Source organism: Oncorhynchus clarkii, chromosome 1 (genome assembly GCF_045791955.1).
Source record: "Oncorhynchus clarkii lewisi isolate Uvic-CL-2024 chromosome 1, UVic_Ocla_1.0, whole genome shotgun sequence".
In the NCBI taxonomy this organism is placed as follows: domain Eukaryota; kingdom Metazoa; phylum Chordata; class Actinopteri; order Salmoniformes; family Salmonidae; genus Oncorhynchus; species Oncorhynchus clarkii.
Window position 1 is genome coordinate 3,416,812 of NC_092147.1, and position 18,692 is coordinate 3,435,503.

Below are 18,692 nucleotides of genomic sequence, written 5' to 3' on the forward strand. Positions count from 1 at the left end.
TCTGTGTAGTGTGTTGGTAGGAAACTGACAGTACAGTAGTTTATCTGTGTATTGTGTAGTGTGTTGGTAGGAAACTGACAGTACGGTAGTTTACCTGTGTAGTGTGTTGGTAGGAAACTGACAGTACGGTAGTTTATCTGTGTAGTGTGTTGATAGGAAACTGACAGTACGGTAGTTTATCTGTGTATTGTGTATTGTGTTGGTAGGAAACATACAGTACGGTAGTTTATCTGTGTATTGTGTAGTGTGTTGGTAGGAAACTGACAGTACAGTAGTTTACCTGTGTAGTGTGTAGTGTGTTGGTAGGAAACTGACAGTACAGTAGTTTACCTGTGTATTGTGTAGTGTGTTGGTAGGAAACTGACAGTACGGTAGTTTACCTGTGTAGTGTGTTGGTAGGAAACTGACAGTACAGTAGTTTATCTGTGTATTGTGTTGGTAGGAAACTGACAGTATGGTAGTTTACCTGTGTAGTGTGTAGTGTGTTGATAGTAAACTGAAAGTACGGTAGTATACCTGTGTAGTGTGGAGTGTGTTGGTAGGAAACTGACAGTACGGTAGTTTATCTGTGTATTGTGTAGTGTGTTGGTAGGAAACTGACAGTACGGTAGTTTACCTGTGTAGTGTGTTGATAGGAAACTGACAGTACGGTAGTTTATCTGTGTATTGTGTTGGTATTAAACTGACAGTACAGTAGTTTATCTGTGTATTGTGTTGGTAGGAAACTGACAGTACGGTAGTTTACCTGTGTATTGTGTAGTGTGTTGATAGGAAACTGACAGTACGGTAGTTTATCTGTGTAGTGTGTTGGTAGGAAACTGACAGTACGGTAGTTTATCTGTGTAGTGTGTATTGTGTTGGTAGGAAACTGACAGTACGGTAGTTTACCTGTGTAGTGTGTTGGTAGTAAACTGACAGTACAGTAGTTTACCTGTGTATTGTGTTGGTAGGAAACTGACAGTACGGTAGTTTACCTGTGTATTGTGGAGTGTGTTGGTAGGAAACTGACAGTACGGTAGTTTATCTGTGTATTGTGTTGACAGTAAACTGACAGTACGGTAGTTTATCTGTGTAGTGTGTTGGTAGGAAACTGACAGTACGGTAGTTTATCTGTGTATTGTGTATTGTGTTGGTAGGAAACTGACAGTACGGTAGTTTACCTGTGTAGTGTGTAGTGTGTTGGTAGGAAACTGACAGTACGGTAGTTTACCTGTGTATTGTGGAGTGTGTTGGTAGGAAACTGACAGTACGGTAGTTTATCTGTGTATTGTGTAGTGTGTTGGTAGGAAACTGACAGTACAGTAGTTTACCTGTGTAGTGTGTAGTGTGTTGGTAGGAAACTGACATTACAGTAGTTTATCTGTGTATTGTGTTGGTAGGAAACTGACAGTACGGTAGTTTATCTGTGTATTGTGTTGATAGTAAACTGACAGTACGGTAGTTTATCTGTGTAGTGTGTTGGTAGGAAACTGACAGTACAGTAGTTTATCTGTGTATTGTGTTGGTAGGAAACTGACAGTACGGTAGTTTATCTGTGTATTGTGTAGTGTGTTGGTAGGAAACTGACAGTACGGTAGTTTACCTGTGTAGTGTGTAGTGTGTTGGTAGGAAACTGACAGTACGGTAGTTTACCTGTGTATTGTGTTGGTAGGAAACTGACAGTACGGTAGTTTATCTGTGTAGTGTGTAGTGTGTTGGTAGGAAACTGACAGTACAGTAGTTTATCTGTGTAGTGTGTTGGTAGGAAACTGACAGTACAGTAGTTCACCTGTGTATTGTGTAGTGTGTTGGTAGGAAACTGACATTACAGTAGTTTACCTGTGTAGTGTGTTGGTAGGAAACTGACAATACAGTAGTTTACCTGTGTATTGTGGAGTGTGTTGGTAGGAAACTGACAGTACAGTAGTTTACCTGTGTAGTGTGTTGGTAGGAAACTGACAGTACGGTAGTTTATCTGTGTATTGTGTTGATAGTAAACTGACAGTACGGTAGTTTATCTGTGTAGTGTGTTGGTAGGAAACTGACAGTACGGTAGTTTACCTGTGTAGTGTGTTGGTAGGAAACTGACAGTACGGTAGTTTATCTGTGTAGTGTGTTGATAGGAAACTGACAGTACAGTAGTTTATCTGTGTATTGTGTAGTGTGTTGGTAGGAAACTGACAGTACGGTAGTTTACCTGTGTAGTGTGTTGATAGTAAACTGACAGTACGGTAGTTTACCTGTGTAGTGTGTTGGTAGTAAACTGACAGTACAGTAGTTTACCTGTGTAGTGTGTTGGTAGGAAACTGACAGTACGGTAGTTTACCTGTGTATTGTGTTGGTAGGAAACTGACAGTACGGTAGTTTATCTGTGTAGTGTGTTGGTAGGAAACTGACAGTACGGTAGTTTACCTGTGTAGTGTGTAGTGTGTTGATAGTAAACTGACAGTACGGTAGTTTATCTGTGTATTGTGTTGGTAGGAAACTGACAGTACGGTAGTTTATCTGTGTATTGTGTTGGTAGGAAACTGACAGTACGGTAGTTTACCTGTGTAGTGTGTAGTGTGTTGGTAGGAAACTGACAGTACAGTAGTTTATCTGTGTATTGTGGAGTGTGTTGGTAGGAAACTGACAGTACAGTAGTTTATCTGTGTATTGTGTTGGTAGGAAACTGACAGTACGGTAGTTTACCTGTGTATTGTGTTGATAGGAAACTGACAGTACGGTAGTTTACCTGTGTAGTGTGTAGTGTGTTGGTAGGAAACTGACAGTACAGTAGTTTATCTGTGTAGTGTGTTGGTAGGAAACTGACAGTACAGTAGTTTATCTGTGTAGTGTGTTGGTAGGAAACTGACAGTACGGTAGTTTATCTGTGTAGTGTGTTGGTAGGAAACTGACAGTACAGTAGTTTACCTGTGTAGTGTGTAGTGTGTTGGTAGGAAACTGACAGTACAGTAGTTTAACTGTGTAGTGTGTTGGTAGGAAACTGACAGTACGGTAGTTTATCTGTGTATTGTGTATTGTGTTGGTAGGAAACTGACAGTACAGTAGTTTACCTGTGCATTGTGGGGCTTGTAAGGTGAGTTACTCTCCAGGTCAGCTAGGATAGAGGTCAGAGAGTCAATCTCAGCGTCCAGACTGGACCGCCTCTCTTCCAGGGTCTTCTCTGGTCCATGCATCTAGAGATAGGACATCTCGGCGTTAGAATGATAGTCACACACACACACACACACACACACACACACACAGAGATCTCGCACAGGTCTAGCATCTGGACACACACACAAAGGAGTTGGAACGATAAAATCTCTTGTTTCAATACGTGTATTTTCCCATGTTTAATAGGAGGTAAATACACAATGTGCTGCCCCCCCCCCCCCCCCAATATCCTATTGTTCCCTGCAGTTCAACATTTACAGAGTTAGAGCCTCTGACAGTGATTCCTTCCTACAGCACACCAGGGGTCCTAAGATGTATCTATCTTCAGATGCTATTCCTGCTCCTAAACTGATAAAGAGCTATTCATACTTCAAGGCCTGCTTCCTCCCTGCCCCCCCCCCCCCTCTCTGCCTGCCTGCCTCCCTCCCTCCCTCCCTCCCTGCCTACCTCCCCCTCCCTCCCTCCCTGCCTGCCTGCCTGCCTGCCTCCCCCTCCCTCCCTGCCTGCCTGCCTGCCTCCCTCCCTCCCTGCCCCTCCCTTCCCTTCCTGGTATTGAGTTTAAGGACTATTGGTGTCTCTGCTGTCGACCTGGTATTGATCAGAGTCTAAAGACTATTGGTGCCTCTGTCTACCTGGTATTGATCAGAGTCTAAAGACTATTGGTGCCTCTGTCTACCTGGTGTTGATCAGAGTCTAAAGACTATTGGTGCCTCTGTCTACCTGGTGTTGATCAGAGTCTAAAGACTATTGGTGCCTCTGTCTACCTGGTATTGATCAGAGTCTAAAGACTATTGGTGCCTCTGTCTACCTGGTATTGATCAGAGTCTAAAGACTATTGGTGCCTCTGTCTACCTGGTGTTGATCAGAGTCTAAAGACTATTGGTGCCTCTGTCTACCTGGTATTGATCAGAGTCTAAAGACTATTGGTGCCTCTGTCTACCTGGTATTGATCAGAGTCTAAAGACTATTGGTGCCTCTGTCTACCTGGTGTTGATCAGAGTCTAAAGACTATTGGTGCCTCTGTCTACCTGGTATTGATCAGAGTCTAAAGACTATTGGTGCCTCTGTCTACCTGGTATTGATCAGAGTCTAAAGACTATTGGTGCCTCTGTCTACCTGGTATTGATCAGAGTCTAAAGACTATTGGTGCCTCTGTCTACCTGGTGTTGATCAGAGTCTAAAGACTATTGGTGCCTCTGTCTACCTGGTATTGATCAGAGTCTAAAGACTATTGGTGCCTCTGTCTACCTGGTATTGATCAGAGTCTAAAGACTATTGGTGCCTCTGTCTACCTGGTGTTGATCAGAGTCTAAAGACTATTGGTGCCTCTGTCTACCTGGTGTTGATCAGAGTCTAAAGACTATTGGTGCCTCTGTCTACCTGGTATTGATCAGAGTCTAAAGAGTCAAATCAAACTGTAAACAAGCCCTTTAACCAAAAGTGCAGTTCAAGAAGAGTTAAGAAAAATATTTACCAAATAAACTAAAGTAAAACAAATAATACAATAACAAAACGAGGCTATATACAGGGTGTTACGGTACAGAGTCAATGTGGAGGCTATATACAGGGTGTTACGGTACAGAGTCAATGTGGAGGCTATATACAGGGTGTTACGGTACAGAGTCAATGTGGAGGCTATATACAGGGTGTTACGGTACAGAGTCAATGTGGAGGCTATATACAGGGTGTTACGGTACAGAGTCAATGTGGAGGCTATATACAGGGTGTTACGGTACAGAGTCAATGTGGAGGCTATATACAGGGTGTTACGGTACCGAGTCAATGTGGAGGCTATATACAGGGTGTTACGGTACAGAGTCAATGTGGAGGCTATATACAGGGTGTTACGGTACAGAGTCAATGTGGAGGCTATATACAGGGTGTTACGGTACAGAGTCAATGTGGAGGCTATATACAGGGTGTTACGGTACAGAGTCAATGTGGAGGCTATATACAGGGGGTACCGGTACAGAGTCAATGTGGAGGCTATATACAGGGGGTACCGGTACAGAGTCAATGTGGAGGCTATATACAGGGTGTTACGGTACAGAGTCAATGTGGAGGCTATATACAGGGTGTTACGGTACAGAGTCAATGTGGAGGCTATATACAGGGGGTACCGGTACAGAGTCAATGTGGAGGCTATATACAGGGTGTTATGGTACAGAGCCAATGTGGAGACTATGTACAGGGGGTACCGGTACAGAGTCAATGTGGAGGCTATATACAGGGTGTTACGGTACAGAGTCAATGTGGAGGCTATATACAGGGTGTTACGGTACAGAGTCAATGTGGAGGCTATATACAGGGGGTACCGGTACAGAGTCAATGTGGAGGCTATATACAGGGTATTACGGTACAGAGTCAATGTGGAGACTATATACAGGGGGTACCGGTACAGAGTCAATGTGGAGGCTATATACAGGGGGTACCGGTACTGAGTCAGTGTGGAGGCTATATACAGGGGGTACCAGTACCGAGTCAGTGTGGAGGCTATATACAGGGTGTTACGGTACAGAGTCAATGTGGAGGCTATATACAGGGGGTACCGGTACCGAGTCAGTGTGGAGGCTATATACAGGGGGTACCGGTACCGAGTCAGTGTGGAGGCTATATACAGGGTGTTACGGTACAGAGTCAATGTGGAGGCTATATACAGGGGGTACCGGTACCGAGTCAATGTGGAGGCTATATACAGGGGGTACCGGTACAGAGTCAATGTGGAGGCTATATACAGGGGGTACCGGTACCGAGTCAATGTGGAGGCTATATACAGGGTGTTACGGTAAAGAGTCAATGTGGAGGCTATATACAGGGGGTACCGGTACCGAGTCAGTGTGGAGGCTATATACAGGGGGTACCGGTACCGAGTCAATGTGGAGGCTATATACAGGGGGTACCGGTACCGAGTCAGGGGGTGCTGGTTAGTTGAGTTAATTAGGACATTTGTACATGTAGGTAGTGACTATGCATAGATAATAAACAGTGAGTAGCAGCAGTGTACAAAACAAATGGGGGGGTTAAAAGTCTTGTCTGGTTCACCAACTACTTTGCAGACAGAGTTCAGTGTGTGAAATCGGAGGGCCTGTTGTCAGGACCTCTGGCAGTCTCTATGGGGGTGCCACAGGGTTCAATTCTCGGGCCGACTCTTTTCTCTGTATACATCAATGATGTTGCTCTTGCTGCGGGCGATTCCCTGATCCACCTCTACGCAGGCGACACCATTCTGTATACTTCCGGCCCGTCCTTGGACACTGTGCTATCTAACCTCCAAACGAGATTCAATGCCATACAACACTCCTTCCGTGGCCTCCAACTGCTCTTAAACGCTAGTAAAACCAAATGCATGCTTTTCAACCGTTTGCTGCCTGCACCTGCCCGCCCGTCCAGCATCACCACCCTGGATGGTTCCGACTTAGAATATGTGGACATCTATAAGTACCTAGGTGTCTGGCTAGACTGTAAACTCTCCTTCCAGACTCATATCAAACATCTCCAATCTAAAATCAAATCTAGTCGGCTTTCTATTCTGGCACAAACAAAGCCTCCTTCACTCACGCCTCACTGATCATCCCTAAAGCCAACACCTCATTTGGCCGCCTTTCGTTCCAGTTCTCTGCTTCCTGTGACTGGAACGAATTGCAAAAATCGCTGAAGTTGGAGACTTTTATCTCCCTCACCAACTTCAAACATCTGCTATCTGAGCAGCTAACCGATCGCTGCAGCTGTACATAGTCTATCGGTAAATAGCCCACCATATTTTACCTGTCCATTTGGAAGACCCATTTGCGACCAAGCTTTAACTTCCTGACTGATGTCTTGAGATGTTGCTTCAATATATCCACATAATTTTCCTGCCTCATGATGCCATCTATTTTGTGAAGTGCACCAGACCCTCCTGCAGCAAAGCACCCCCACAACATGATGCTTCCACCCCCGTGCTTCATGGTTGGGATGGTGTTCTTCGGCTTGCAAGCCTCCCCCTTTTTCCTCCAAACATAACAATGGTCATTATGGCCAAACAGTTCTGTTTTTGTTTGATCAGACTAGAGGACATTTCTCCAAAAAGTACGATCTTTGTCCCCATTTGCAGTTGCAAACCGTAGTCTGGCTTTTTTATGGCGGCTTTGGAGCAGTGGCTTCTTCCTTGCTGAGCGGCCTTTCAGGTTATGTCGATATAGGACTCATTTTACTGTGGATATAGATACTTTTGTACCCGATTCCTCCAGCATCTTCACAAGGTCCTTTGCTGTTGTTCTGGGATTGATTTGCACTTTTTGCACCAAAGTACGTTCACCTCTAGGAGACAGAACGGAGTCTCCTTTATGAGCGGTATGACGGCTGCGTGGTCCCATGGTGTTTATATTTGCGTACTATTAATTGTACAGAGGAACGTGGTACCTTCAGGCGTTTGGAAATTCCTCCGAAGGATTAACCAGACTTGTGGCGGTCTAACATTTTTTTAATTAGGTTTTGACTGATTTTCCCATTATGTGAATCACTGAGTTTAAAGTTTAGCCTTGAAATACATCCACAGGTACACCTCCAACTGACTCAAATGATGTCAATTAGCCTATCAGAAGCTTCTAAAGCCATGACATTTTCTGGAATTTTCCAAGCTGTTTAAAGGCCCAGTCAACTTAGTGTATGTAAACTTCTGACCCACTGGGAATGTGATACATTGAATTATAAGTTAAATAATCTGTCTGTAAACAATTGTTGGAAAAAGTATGAACAAAGTAGATGTCCTAACCAACTTGCCAAAACTCTAGTTTGTTAACAAGAAATTTGTGGAGTGGTTGAATAACGAGTTTTAATGACTCCAACCTAAGTGTATGTAAACTTCTGACTTCAACTGTAGGTCCTGGATGGCAGGAAGTTTGGCCCCAGTGATGTACTGGGCTGTACGCACTACCCTCTGTAGCGCCTTACAGTCAGATGCCGAGCAGTTGCCATACAAGGTGGTGATGCAACCGGTCAGGATGCTCTCGATGGTGCAGCTGTAGAACCATGCCCAATCTTTTCAGTCTCCCGAGGGGGAAAAGGTTTTGTCGTGCCGTCTTCACAACTGTCTTGGTATGACACCAAGGAACTTGAAACTCTCGACCCGCTCCACTACAGCCCTGTCGATGTTAATGGGGGCCTGTTCGGCCCGCCTTTTCCTGTAGTCCACGATCAGCTCCTTTGTCTTGCTCACATTGAGGGATAGGTTGTTGGCCTGGCACCACACTGCCAGTTCTCTGACCTCCTCCCTGTAGGCTGTCTCATCGTTGTCGGTGAGTCTAAGGATGAGTGGTGTCTCTGCTGTCTACCTGGTATTGATCAGAGTCTAAAGACTATTGGTGTCTGTGTTCCCACTCACATACTTTATCCTGGTTTAGTTTGGGGTGATATTAGGATTCACAGCCCGTCTTTCATTCTCTCTCTGTACAGTTGACCTTGGCCTTAAACAAGCCGCTGTAAGCCAGTAGAAAGACAGACTCCGCTGTGTGAAGAGTACAGAGCAGAAAAAGACAAGAATCACTATTTGAAAGAAAACTCTCGTAATACGGTGGACCTTTCACCCTGAAATCTGTCTCGCTGTGTGCTCAGAGTTATCTTTGTTTTAAAGGAAGGTTCCCTATTGTCTCTCATCCAATAACCATACCAGAAGAAAAACAGCACCCACTCAAGTCAACCAATCAATCAAATGTATTGATAAAGCCCTTTTTATGTCACAGTACATAAACAGAAACCCAGCCTAAACCCCAAACAGCAAGCAATGCAGGTGTAGAAGCACGAGTGGCTAGGAAAAACTCCCTAGAAAGGCAGGAACCTAGGAAGAAACCTAGAGAGGAACCAGACTATGAGGGGTGGCCAGTCCTCTTCTGGCTGTGCCGGGTGGAGATTATAACAGAACATGGCCAAGATGTTCAAATGTTCATAGTAAAATACCCTTATCATGCAATACCCATCATTCAATACCAAGCCATTCAATACCCATCATTCAATACCAAGCCATTCAATACCCATCATTCAATACCCATCATTCAATACCCATCATTCAATACCAAGTCATTCAATACCAAGTCATGCAATACCAAGTCATTCAATACCCACCATTCAATACCCATCATTCAATACCCATCATTCAATACCAAGTCATTCAATACCAAGTCATTCAATACCAAGTCATTCAATACCAAGTCATTCAATACCCATCATTCAATACCCATCACTCAATACCCATCATTCAATACCCATCACTCAATACCCATCATTCAATACCCATCATTCAATACCCATCATTCAATACCAAGTCATTCAATACCCACCATTCAATACCAAGTCATTCAATACCCATCACTCAATACCCATCATTCAATACCCATCATTCAATACCATCATTCAATACCCATCAATTCAACACCCATCATTCAATACCCACCATTCAATACCAAGTCATTCAATACCCATCACTCAATACCCATCATTCAATACCCATCATTCAATACCATCATTCAATACCCATCAATTCAACACCCATCATTCAATACCCATCAATTCAACACCCACTAATTCAATTACCCATCAATTAAATCCCACATCTCATTACAAAAACATGGGCATTAATATGGAGTTGGTCCCCCCCTCCACTAGATGTTGGAACATTGCTGCTATAACAGCCTCCACTCTTCTGGGAAGGCTTTCCACTAGATGTTGGAACATTGCTGCTATAACAGCTTCCACTCTTCTAGGAAGGCTTTCCACTAGATGTTGGAACATTGCTGCTATAACAGCTTCCACTCTACTGGGAAGGCTTTCCACTAGATGTTGGAACATTGCTGCTATAACAGCCTCCATTCTTCTGGGAAGGCTTTCCACTAGATGTTGGAACATTGCTGCAGGGACTTGCTTCCATTCAGCCACAAGAGCATTAGTGAGGTCGGGCACTGAAGTTGGGCGATAAGGCCTGGCTCGCAGTCGGCTTTCCAATTCATCCCAAAGGTGTTTGTATCAGGTATCAAGGTAAGACCCAGATGCAGACCGTGTTGAAGTAGCGATGTTCAATACAGCAACAGGGGCAAAGGAACAGGACGGCTGGCGGGATCACGGTCAGGCAGAGTGAACAGGCGGATGGGTACAGGGTCAGGACAGGCGAGGGTTAAAAACCAGGAGGACGAGAAGAGAGAGAGACTGGGGAAAAGCAGGAGCTGACACAAAAACGCTGATCTTGACGAAGAAAGACGAACTGGCAACAGACAAACAGAGAACACAGGTATAAATACACAGGGGATAATGGGGAAGATGGGCGACAACTGGAGGGGGGTGGAGACAATCACAAAGACAGGTGAAACAGATCAGGGTGTGACAGTTTGATGGGGTTGAGGTCAGGGCTCTGTGCAGACCAGTCAAGTTCTTCCACCCTGATCTCGACAAACCATTTCTGTATGGACGTCGCTTTGTGCACGGGGGCTGAAACAGGAAAGGGCCATCCTCAAACTGTTGACACAAAGTCGTCTGGAATGTCATTGTCACTGTAGCGTTGAAATATCGCTTCACTGGAACTAAGGGGCCTGGCCCTAACCATGAAAATCAGCCCCAGACCATTATTCCTCCTCCACCAAACCTTACACTATGCATTGGGGCAGGTAGTCCTCTGCTGGCATCCGCCAAACCCAGATTCGTCCGTCGGACTGCCAGAGAGTGAAGCGTGATTCATCACTCCAGAGAATGCGTTTCCCCTGCCCCAGAGTCCAATGGCGGCGAGCGGAAAGCTTTACACCACTCCAGCCAACACTTAGCATTGCGCATGGTGAGGCTTGTGTGCGGCTGCTCTGCTATGGAAACCCATTTCATGAAGCTCCCGACGAACAGTTCTTGTGCTGACGTTGCTTCCAGAGGCAGTTTGGAACTCGATAGTGAATGATGCAAATGAGGACAGTCGATTTTTAAGCGCTACGCACTTCAGCACTCAGCGGTGCCGTTCTATGGGATGGTGTGGCCTACCACTTCATGGATGAGCCGTTGTTGCTCCTAGACGTTTCCACTTCACAATAGCAGCACTTACAGTTGACCGGGGCAGCTCTTGCAGGGCAGAAATTTGTCGAACTGACTTGTTGGAAAAGTGGCATCCTATGACGTTGCTACGGTGAAAGTCACTGAGCTCTTCAGTAAGGACATTATACTGCCAATGTTTGTCTATGGAGATTGCATGGCGGTGTGCTCGATTTTATACACCTGTCAGCAACGGGTGTGGATGAAATAGCCCAAATCCACTAATTGGAAGGGTTGTCCACATACTTTTGTATATATAGTGTATCTGTATTCCCAGTCATGTGAAATACATAGATTAGGGCATAATATATAATATAATAATATAATTATATAATTATAATATAATATAAATATAATAATACATTTCAATTGACTGATATCCTTAACGTTAACTCAGTAAAATCTTTGAAATTGTTGTCCACATACTTTTGTCTATATAGTCTATAAATAGGACTGTGATATACTGTTGGCGTAGCAAGGATTACTGACTGACTGACTAACTGACTGACTGACTGACTGGCTGGCTGACTGGCTGACTGGCTGACTGGCTGGCTGACTGGCTGACTGACTGGCTGACTGGCTGACTGGCTGACTGACTGGCTGGCTGACTGACTGGCTGGCTGACTGACTGGCTGACTGGCTGGCTGACTGACTGGCTGGCTGACTGACTGGCTGACTGGCTGACTGGCTGGCTGGCTGACTGGCTGACTGGCTGACTGGCTGACTGACTGGCTGACTGGCTAACTGGCTGACTGGCTAACTGGCTGACTGACTGGCTGACTGACTGGCTGGCTGACTGGCTGACTGACTGGCTGACTGACTGGCTGGCTGACTGGCTGACTGACTGGCTGGCTGACTGACTGGCTGACTGGCTGGCTGGCTGACTGGCTGACTGGCTGACTGGCTGACTGGCTGACTAACTGGCTGTCAGTCAGAGGATCTATGAAACAGATACAACTAGACAGGCTAATAAAAGAACTCGCTCCGAGTACCTGATTATCAAAGGTGTGTGAAACGCTACGAGGATTTCCCCTCAGGGGGTCAAGCCCTGTGTAAGGATGCACGCCAAATGGCACTCTCTATTGCCTATTTAGCCATAGGGGCCCTGATCAAAAGTAGTGCACTATAGTAGGGAGTAGGGTGCAATTTGGAACACACTCAGTCAGTCAGCCAGCCAGTCAGAGGGGAGCAGCAGGCCCTGAAGCAGGGTAACATGCCTGGGGTAAAATAATGCCAGTGGACATGAGACATGACGGTTGACACAGTCAGTCAGGCAAACAGTCCGAGGGGAGCAGCAGGCTCTGAAGCAGGGTAACATCAGGCCCTGAAGAAGGGTAACATCAGGCCCTGAAGAAGGGTAACATCAGGCCCTGAAGAAGGGTAACACCAGGCCCTGAAGAAGGGTAACACCAGGCCCTGAAGAAGGGTAACACCAGGCCCTGAAGAAGGGTAACACCAGGCCCTGAAGCAGGGTAACACCAGGCCCTGAAGCAGGGTAACATCAGGCCCTGAAGAAGGGTAACATCAGGCCCTGAAGAAGGGTAACATCAGGCCCTGAAGAAGGGTAACACCAGGCCCTGAAGAAGGGTAACACCAGGCCCTGAAGAAGGGTAACACCAGGCCCTGAAGAAGGGTAACATCAGGCCCTGAAGAAGGGTAACACCAGGCCCTGAAGCAGGGTAACACCAGGCCCTGAAGAAGGGTAACATCAGGCCCTGAAGAAGGGTAACATCAGGCCCTGAAGAAGGGTAACACCAGGCCCTGAAGAAGGGTAACACCAGGCCCTGAAGAAGGGTAATACCAGGCCCTGAAGAAGGGTAACAGCAGGCCCTGAAGAAGGGTAACATCAGGCCCTGAAGAAGGGTAACAGCAGGCCCTGAAGAAGGGTAACACCAGGCCCTGAAGAAGGGTAACATCAGGCCCTGAAGAAGGGTAACATGCATGGGGACATGAGATGTGAAGTACGAGGGGACCAGCTCCAGAGAGGGGTATAGGAGGGAGAGTGTAGTACAGAGTTAATGTACCTGGTTGTTCAGTACAGAGGTAATGTACCTGGCTGTTTAATACAGAGGTAATGTACCTGGTTGTTTAATACAGAGGTAATGTACCTGTTAATGTACCTGGCTGTTTAATACAGAGGTAATGTACCTGGTTGTTTAATACAGAGGTAATGTACCTGTTAATGTACCTGGCTGTTTAATACAGAGGTAATGTACCTGGCTGTTTAATACAGAGGTAATGTACCTGTTAATGTACCTGGCTGTTCAGTACAGAGTTAATGTACCTGTTAATGTACCTGGCTGTTTAATACAGAGGTAATGTACCTGGCTGTTTAATACATAGGTAATGTACCTGTTAATGTACCTGGCTGTTTAATACAGAGGTAATGTACCTGTTAATGTACCTGGCTGTTTAATACAGAGGTAATGTACCTGTTAATGTACCTGGCTGTTTAATACAGAGGTAATGTACCTGTTAATGTACCTGGCTGTTTAATACAGAGGTAATGTACCTGGCTGTTTAATACATAGGTAATGTACCTGTTAATGTACCTGGCTGTTTAATACAGAGGTAATGTACCTGTTAATGTACCTGGCTGTTTAATACAGAGGTAATGTACCTCGCTGTTTAATACAGAGGTAATGTACCTGTTAATGTACCTGGCTGTTTAATACAGAGGTAATGTACCTGTTAATGTACCTGGCTGTTTAATACAGAGGTAATGTACCTGTTAATGTACCTGGCTGTTTAATACAGAGGTAATGTACCTGGCTGTTTAATACATAGGTAATGTACCTGTTAATGTACCTGGCTGTTTAATACAGAGGTAATGTACCTGTTAATGTACCTGGCTGTTTAATACAGAGGTAATGTACCTGGCTGTTTAATACAGAGGTAATGTACCTGTTAACGTACCTGGCTGTTTAATACAGAGGTAATGTACCTGTTAATGTACCTGGCTGTTTAATACAGAGGTAATGTACCTGTTAATGTACCTGGCTGTTTAATACAGAGGTAATGTACCTGTTAATGTACCTGGCTGTTTAATACAGAGGTAATGTACCTGTTAATGTACCTGGCTGTTTAATACAGAGGTAATGTACCTGTTAATGTACCTGGCTGTTTAATACAGAGGTAATGTACCTGTTAATGTACCTGGCTGTTCAGTACAGAGGTAATGTACCTGGCTGTTCAGGACAGAGTTAATGTACCTGTTAATGTACCTGGCTGTTTAATACAGAGGTAATGTACCTGGCTGTTTAATACAGAGGTAATGTACCTGTTAATGTACCTGGCTGTTTAATACAGAGGTAATGTACCTGTTAATGTACCTGGCTGTTTAATACAGAGGTTATGTACCTGGTTGTTTAATACAGAGGTAATGTACCTGTTAATGTACCTGGCTGTTTAATACAGAGGTAATGTACCTGTTAATGTACCTGGCTGTTTAATACAGAGGTAATGTACCTGTTAATGTACCTGGCTGTTTAATACAGAGGTAATGTACCTGTTAATGTACCTGGCTGTTCAGTACAGAGGTAATGTACCTGGCTGTTCAGTACAGACGTAATGTACCTGTTAATGTACCTGGCTGTTTAATACAGAGGTAATGTACCTGGCTGTTTAATACAGAGGTAATGTACCTGGCTGTTTAATACAGAGGTAATGTACCTGGCTGTTCAATACAGAGGTAATGTACCTGTTAATGTACCTGGCTGTTTAATACAGAGTTAATGTACCTGTTAATGTACCTGGCTGTTTAATATAGAGGTAATGTACCTGGTTGTTTAATACAGAGGTAATGTACCTGTTAATGTACCTGTTAATGTACCTGGTTGTTTAATACAGAGGTAATGTACCTGGCTGTTTAATACAGAGGTAATGTACCTGTTAATGTACCTGGCTGTTTAATACAGAGGTAATGTACCTGTTAATGTACCTGTTAATGTACCTGGCTGTTTAATACAGAGGTAATGTACCTGTTAATGTACCTGGCTGTTTAATACAGAGGTAATGTACCTGGCTGTTTAATATAGAGGTAATGTACCTGTTAATGTACCTGGCTGTTTAATACAGAGGTAATGTACCTGGCTGTTTAATACAGAGGTAATGTACCTGGCTGTTTAATATAGAGGTAATGTACCTGTTAATGTACCTGGCTGTTTAATACAGAGGTTATGTACCTGGTTGTTTAATACAGAGGTAATGTACCTGTTAATGTACCTGGCTGTTTAATACAGAGGTAATGTACCTGTTAATGTACCTGTTAATGTACCTGGTTGTTTAATACAGAGGTAATGTACCTGTTAATGTACCTGGCTGTTTAATACAGAGGTAATGTACCTGGCTGTTTAATACAGAGGTAATGTACCTGGCTGTTTAATATAGAGGTAATGTACCTGTTAATGTACCTGGCTGTTTAATACAGAGGTTATGTACCAGGTTGTTTAATACAGAGGTAATGTACCTGTTAATGTACCTGGCTGTTTAATACAGAGGTTATGTACCTGGTTGTTTAATACAGAGGTAATGTACCTGTTAATGTACCTGGCTGTTCAATACAGAGGTAATGTACATGTTAATGTACCTGGCTGTTTAATACAGAGGTAATGTACCTGGTTGTTTAATACAGAGGTAATGTACCTGTTAATGTACCTGGCTGTTTAATACAGAGGTAATGTACCTGTTAATGTACCTGGCTGTTCAATACAGAGGTAATGTACCTGTTAATGTACCTGGTTGTTTAATACAGAGGTATGGTACCTGGCTGTTTAATACAGAGGTAATGTACCTGGCTGTTCAATACAGAGGTAATGTACCTGTTAATGTACCTGGCTGTTTAATACAGAGTTAATGTACCTGTTAATGTACCTGGCTGTTTAATATAGAGGTAATGTACCTGGTTGTTTAATACAGAGGTAATGTACCTGTTAATGTACCTGTTAATGTACCTGGTTGTTTAATACAGAGGTTATGTACCTGGTTGTTTAATACAGAGGTAATGTACCTGTTAATGTACCTGGCTGTTTAATACAGAGGTAATGTACCTGTTAATGTACCTGTTAATGTACCTGGCTGTTTAATACAGAGGTAATGTACCTGGCTGTTTAATACAGAGGTAATGTACCTGTTAATGTACCTGGCTGTTTAATACAGAGGTAATGTACCTGGCTGTTTAATATAGAGGTAATGTACCTGTTAATGTACCTGGCTGTTTAATACAGAGGTAATGTACCTGGCTGTTTAATACAAAGGTAATGTACCTGGCTGTTTAATATAGAGGTAATGTACCTGTTAATGTACCTGGCTGTTTAATACAGAGGTTATGTACCTGGTTGTTTAATACAGAGGTAATGTACCTGTTAATGTACCTGGCTGTTTAATACAGAGGTAATGTACCTGTTAATGTACCCGTTAATGTACCTGGTTGTTTAATACAGAGGTAATGTACCTGTTAATGTACCTGGCTGTTTAATACAGAGGTAATGTACCTGGCTGTTTAATACAGAGGTAATGTACCTGGCTGTTTAATATAGAGGTAATGTACCTGTTAATGTACCTGGCTGTTTAATACAGAGGTTATGTACCTGGTTGTTTAATACAGAGGTAATGTACCTGTTAATGTACCTGGCTGTTTAATACAGAGGTTATGTACCTGGTTGTTTAATACAGAGGTAATGTACCTGTTAATGTACCTGGCTGTTCAATACAGAGGTAATGTACATGTTAATGTACCTGGCTGTTTAATACAGAGGTAATGTACCTGGCTGTTCAATACAGAGGTAATGTACCTGGTTGTTTAATACAGAGGTAATGTACCTGTTAATGTACCTGGCTGTTTAATACAGAGGTAATGTACCTGTTAATGTACCTGGCTGTTCAATACAGAGGTAATGTACCTGTTAATGTACCTGGTTGTTTAATACAGAAGTAATGTACCTGTTAATGTACCTGGCTGTTTAATACAGAGGTAATGTACCTGTTAATGTACCTGGTTGTTTCAGGTTACTAGACTTACCTGTATAACTATATTTCATAAAAATTATCATACCTGATATTCTCTGTCCATGGGTGGAGGTGGTGGGAAAGAGATGGAGGACGAGAGGCCTCCGTCTTCAGCAGGAGGAGGTGGTGGGGGATAGTCCCCTAAAAACACACAGATACCAACACAGTCATATACACCTCTTACAAAGTGGTATTGAAATAGATTTGAATTGTGATGTTTTTTGTAGTTGATCTCCACAAAATACTCAATAAAATACTCGAATTACTCAGTAAAATACCCAATAAAATACTCCACAAAATACTCCCCAAAATACTCCACAAAATACTCCACAAAATACTCCACAAAATACCCAATAAAATACTCCACAAAATACTCCACAAAATACTCCACAAAATACTCCACAAAATACCCAATACAATACTCCACAAAATACTCCACAAAACACTCCACAAAATACTCCACAAAATACTCCACAAAACACTCCACAAAACACTCCACAAAATACTCCACAAAATACCCAATAAAATACCCAATAAAATATTCCACAAAATACACCACAAAATACTCCACAAAATACTCCACAAAATACCCAATAAAATACCCAATAAAATACTCCACAAAATACTCCACAAAATACCCAATAAAATACCCAATAAAATACTCCACAAAATACACCACAATGCCAAAGAGAAAAGAAGATTCTATACATTTTTATAAATGAATAAACATTTGATAACTAAACTATAGTCGTTGCATAAGTACTGTAATCACCCCCTTTTGTTTAGGCCTAAATTAGTTCAGGAGAGAAATGTGGCTTAACAAATCCCATAACAAGTTACATGGACTCACTCTGTGTATAATAACCGGGATTGACATGCTTTTTAATGACTACCCCTTCCTCTGTCCCCCATACGTACATCTGTCAGGTCCCTCCAGTCAAGAATAGAATTTCAAGCACAGATTCAACTACAAAAACCAGGGAGCTTTTCGAAAGCCTCATAAAAGAAGGGCATTGATTGGTAGATGGGTTTTGATAACAAATCAGACATTGAATATCTCTTTAAGCGTGGTCAAGTTAATAATTACACTGTGGATGATGTATTAAACCACCCAGACACAACACAGATACAGTCAACCTTCTGAACTGAGCGGCAGGACAGGAAGGAAACTGCTCAGGGATTTCACCACGAGGCCATTGGTGATTTTTAAACGGCTACAGAGTTTAATGGCTGTGATAGGAGAAAACTGAGGATGGATCAACAACATTGTAGTTACTCAATAACAGAGTGAACAGAAGAATACAAATATACAGAATAAAAAATATTCCAAAACATGTTTCCTGTTTGCAACAAGACACTAAAGTAATACTGCAAAATAACACGGCAAAAGAATCCACATTTTGGCCTAAATGCAAAAGCCTTATGTTTGGGGCAAATCCAAAACACATCACTGGGTAAAAGCCTGTCTTCCCAGTACCAGGTCATTCCGTTTGGACTCACCAAGGCCGCCG

General features: G+C 43.3%; 1 protein-coding gene across 4 annotated transcripts in view; it reads right to left on the reverse strand.

Moving 5' to 3' along the window:
* Positions 1 to 18,692, reverse strand: part of LOC139415803 (LIM domain containing preferred translocation partner in lipoma) — a 469,906-nt gene that overhangs the window by 287,645 nt on the left and 163,569 nt on the right. For all 4 annotated transcript variants that reach the window (XM_071164099.1, XM_071164015.1, XM_071164180.1 and 1 more), the window contains 2 exons: positions 17,228 to 17,322; positions 3,036 to 3,158 (listed from right to left, as the gene is read on the reverse strand). In XM_071164099.1, coding sequence (XP_071020200.1) covers positions 3,036 to 3,158; positions 17,228 to 17,245 — 141 coding nt within the window. In that variant the 5' untranslated portion in view covers positions 17,246 to 17,322. The remainder of the gene's footprint in view (positions 1 to 3,035; positions 3,159 to 17,227; positions 17,323 to 18,692) is intronic.